Raw genomic sequence first — 4,407 nt, forward strand, 5'->3', positions numbered from 1 at the left:
CCCAGGCTGATCTTGAACTGCTGGACTCAAACAATCCTCCCACCTCAGCCTCCCAAAGTTCTGGGATTACAACTGTGAGTCCTGATGCCTGGTGCTGGCATTTTATAGTCTTTGCAGCTATTGTAAATAGGATTAGTTCCTTGATTTCTTTTTCAGATTGTTCACTGTTGCTGTGTATAAATGCTACTGATTTTTGTATGTTGATTTTGTGTCCCTTTACCTTTACTAAATTTGTTTATCAGTTCTACCAGGTTGTTAGTGGAGTCTTTAGGTTTTTCTAAACGTCAGATTATGTCAGCTGAGCATAGTGGCTCAGGCCTGTAATCCCAGCACTTTAGGAGACCAAGGCAAGAGGATTGCTTGAGATCAGGAGTTCATGGCCAGCCTGGGCAACATAGTGAGGACCTTCCCCCACCCCCAACCTCTAAAAAAATTAGCATTGTCACATGCGCCTGTGGTCCTGGCTCCTTGGGAGGCTGAGGCAGGAGTATCACTTGAGCCCAGGAGTTCAAGACCAGCCTGGGCAACATGGCAAGGCCCCATCTTGCAGTGAGCTATGATCACAACTGCACTGCTGCCTGGGCAGCAGAGGGAGTCCCTGTTTCTAAGGAGAAAAAGGTCATGTCATTGGCAAACAAGGCCAATTTCACTTCTTTTTTTGTTGGGATACCCTTTATTTGTTTATCTTGCCTAATTGTCCTGGCCAGAACTTCTAGTATTGGGTTGAATAAAAGTGTTAAAAGTGGACAACCTTGTTCTGTTCAAGATCTCAGAGGAAAGACTTTCAATTTTTCCCCGTTCAGTATGATGTTGGATGTGGGTTTGTCATATATGGCCTTTATTATTTTGAGGTGTATTCCTTTTATACACAATTTTTTGTTGAGGGCTTTTGTCAGAAAGGGATACTGAATTTTATTGAATGCTTTTCAGTGTCTTTGGAAATCTTATATAGTTTTTGTTCTTGGTTCTGTTAATTTGGTATGTCACATTTATTGGTTTGCATATGTTGAACCATCTTTGTATTTCTAGGATGAATTTCACTTAACTATGGTGAGTGATTTTCTTTATGTGTTGAATTTGGTTTGCTGGTATTTTGGTGAGAATTTTTGCAGGTATGTTCATTAGTGATATTGGCTGGTAGTTTTGTTGTTATGCTCTTGCCTGGTTTTCATATGAGAATAATGCTCACTCTGTAGATTAAGATTGGAAATATTCTCTCCTCTTCAGTTTTGTTTCTTTTTTTTTTTGAGGAGTTCGAGTAATATTGGTATTAGTTTTTTCTGTTTTTTTTTTTTTTTTTTTAAATTTAGCAATAAAGTCATCAGGTCCTGGGCTTTTCTTTGATGGGAAACATTTTGTTGTGGCTTCAATCTTGTTTTTTTTATGACAAGGTTTTTCTCTGTTACCCAGGTTGGAGTACAGTGGTGTGATCATGGCTTACTGCAGCCTCTACCTCCCAGGCTGAAGCAGTCCTCCCATCTCAGCTTCCTGAATAGGTGAGGTGCAAGCCACCACACCTGGTTACTTTTTCTACTCTTTAGCAGAGACAGATTTTCATCATGTTGTCCAGGCTGGTCTTGAACACCTGAGCTCAAGTGATCCGCCTGTCTCAGCCTCCCAAAATGATTTTCTTTAAAATTTCCCTAGGTCACTATCTGCTTTTCAGCACTACATGGAATCTTAAACCCACGGTTTTACCTCTTATCTAGCAAACTATCAACAATACTGCCCATCACCTGGGCGTGGTGACTCACGCCTGTAATCTCAGCACTTTGGGAGCCTGAGGTGGGTGGATCATGAGGTTAGGAGATTGAGACCATTCTGGATAACACAGTGAAGCTCCGTTTCTAGTAAGAAAAGTACAAAAAATTAGCTGGGCTTGGTGGCATGCGCCTGTAGTCCCAGCTACTTGGGAGGTGGAGGTTGCAGTGAGCCTAGATCATGCAATTACACTCAAGTCCAGTGGACAGATTTTGGTGGCTTTCACATCTGTCACCTGCAGAGAGAAAGCTTATACATAATGTTTTATGCTCGTTGTTTGATGATTGATATGAACAAGACCAAACATAACCCTGTACACAGAGGAATGGAGATTGTCTTTCTCCACCTAGATTCATAAGCTTCCCTGAGGCGATCTTGGCATGAAGGAAGAGAGAGCATTGAGGCGCATTCCACCATCAGCTTCAGAGGATGGCAGCCATTGATTTGTCTTGCGGTAAGTCCTTGTTAATGCTCTTTCTCAGAGATTCTGCTTTAGGTCGCCCTCCACACCATAAGAGTGCAGTGAGCTGGGCCTGAACAGTCGCTGCTGGTTCTTTTTTTTTTTTTTTTTTTTTTTTTTTTTTCTCTTTTTTTTTTTTTTTTTTTTTTTTTTTTTTTTTTTTTTTTTTGGTTTTTTTTTTTTTTTTTTTTTTTTTTTTTTTTTTTTTTTTTTGAGGCACAGTTTAACACTTGTTGCCCAGGCTAGAGTGCAGTGGCATTGTCTCAGGTCACAATCACCTCTGCCTTCTGGGTTCAAGTAATTCTCCTGCCTCAGCCTCCCGAGTAGCTGGGATTACAGGCATGTACCACTTTTACTACACCTGGCTGATTTTGTATTTTTAGTAGAGATGTGGTTTCTCGATGTTGGTCAGGCTGTCTCAAAACTCCTGACCTCAGGTGATCTGCCTGCCTCAGCTTCCCAAAGTGCTGGGATTACAGACGTGAGCCATCACACCTGGCTTCCTCTGGTTCTTACAGGAGTAACTGAAGCGCAAAACAGAATGTTGTTTTATTTTATTTTTATTTATTTATTTATTTTGAGACAGAATCTTGCTCCGTCACCCAGGCTGAGTGCAGTGGTGCAATACCTCTGCCTCCCAGGTTCAAGCAATTCTCTTGCCTCAGCCTCCCAAGTAGCTGGAACCACAAGCACGTGCCTCCAGGCCTAGCTTGTTTGCTTATTTATTAATTTAGAGATGGAGTCTCACTCTGTCACCCAGGCTGGAGAGTAGTGGCATGATCTTGGCTCATTGCAACCTCTGCTTCCATGGTTCAAGCAAGTCTTTGCCTCAGCCTCCTGTAATTATTGTTTTATTTTTTTTTTTTTAGTGGAGACGGGGTTTCACCATGTTGGCCAGGCTGGTCTCAAATTCCTGACTTCAAGTGATTTGCCGGTCTTGGCCTTCCAAAGTGTTGGGATTACAAGCATGAGCCATCGTCCCCAGCCAGAATGCTGTTTTAGAATTCAGCCCTGGTTTGTGTGCCTTAGGAAATGCTCTATAAGCTTCATGAATTTTACTAGTATGGACAGACAGTCACATTTTTCAGAGCGTAAGTTTCCTTGTAAAATGAAACTATTACCATTTACATAACAGGCAGCTCGGCCCACATCTGCTTTTCTGAGTCTAGGTGACAAGGACTACTGTGGCATTTCATGGGAGTGTTGTCTGTCTGCAGTTTTCTCGAGTGTGCAGGAGTATATGGGAATTTCAAACTGGGACAGAGTGACTTCTAGGCGTGTGAATGTGGGAAGTACAGGTAGCTCTGGCTTCTCATGCCTTCTTACTTTTCCACTAGGGTTTTTTTCCAGGGAACCAATCTGCGCTTTTGAAGAAAAGACAAAGGTAGAAAGGACGGTGGTGGACTGCCTGGCAAATGGTTATCAGGTAAAGTGAAAATGTACTGTTGTACAAAATGTCATACCTTCATCCAGTAGGTAGACACATTTCCTTCTAGACAGACTCATCTCTAGAGTTCTCTTAGAGCAAATGAAGCTTTACTGAAGGACAAGTCCCGAGATGAATTTCCCCAGGGAATGAAATCTCCTATAGATAAAATGTTAACTTGAAAATCATCCCATGATCTCAGTAATAATTAATTAAGCTTGACCTTCATGGTGCCAAGTGCATCTTTCTTTGATTGCTGGGTGGTGTGACAGATGATAAGGCAGATGAAAGTGTCCTTTTAGCAAATAATTTATTCACGCATCAGTATTTATCAGATATCTGCAGTGTGCTCAGGAGTGTGCTGCATAGTGACAAATGAGACAGGAAGAGCTTCTAGCCTGGTTGTGGTTGTGCTAAGATAAAGTGTAAGCTGTGGGCAGTGGCTCATGCCTGTAATTCCAGCTACTCAGGAGGCAGAGGTCAGAGGAGCACTTCAGTCCAGGAGATTGAAGCTGCAGTCACCAGCAATTGTTTCTGGGTAACGCAGTGGGACCTGTCTTTATATATAAATTAATGAACAGATTAGATGGGGATAGATAGATAGATGAATAGATGATAGATAAAAATTTATGTTGGCTGGGCGCGGTGGCTCATGCCTGTAATCCTAGCACTTTGGGAGGCCAAGGTGGGTGGATCACCTGAGGTCAGGAGTTAAAGACCAGCCTGGCCATCATGGTGAAACTCCATCTTTTTAAAAAAA

At 42.1% G+C, this 4,407-nt stretch overlaps 1 protein-coding gene across 7 annotated transcripts in view; it reads left to right on the forward strand.

Moving 5' to 3' along the window:
- Positions 1 to 4,407, forward strand: part of LOC119466668 (zinc finger protein 561-like) — a 16,044-nt gene that overhangs the window by 4,928 nt on the left and 6,709 nt on the right. For 5 of the 7 annotated variants that reach the window (XM_017500029.2, XM_017500028.2, XM_017500031.2 and 2 more), the window contains one exon: positions 2,112 to 2,215. In XM_017500029.2, the coding sequence (XP_017355518.1) occupies positions 2,191 to 2,215 (25 nt within the window). In that variant the 5' untranslated portion in view covers positions 2,112 to 2,190. Of the gene's footprint in view, positions 1 to 2,106; positions 2,216 to 3,558; positions 3,648 to 4,407 lie in introns of those variants that run through there. The other 2 variants (XM_037728344.1, XM_037728345.1) reach the window with 2 other exon arrangements.

Source organism: Cebus imitator, unplaced genomic scaffold (assembly GCF_001604975.1).
Source record: "Cebus imitator isolate Cc_AM_T3 unplaced genomic scaffold, Cebus_imitator-1.0 Scaffold263, whole genome shotgun sequence".
Classification (NCBI taxonomy): Eukaryota; Metazoa; Chordata; class Mammalia; order Primates; family Cebidae; genus Cebus; species Cebus imitator.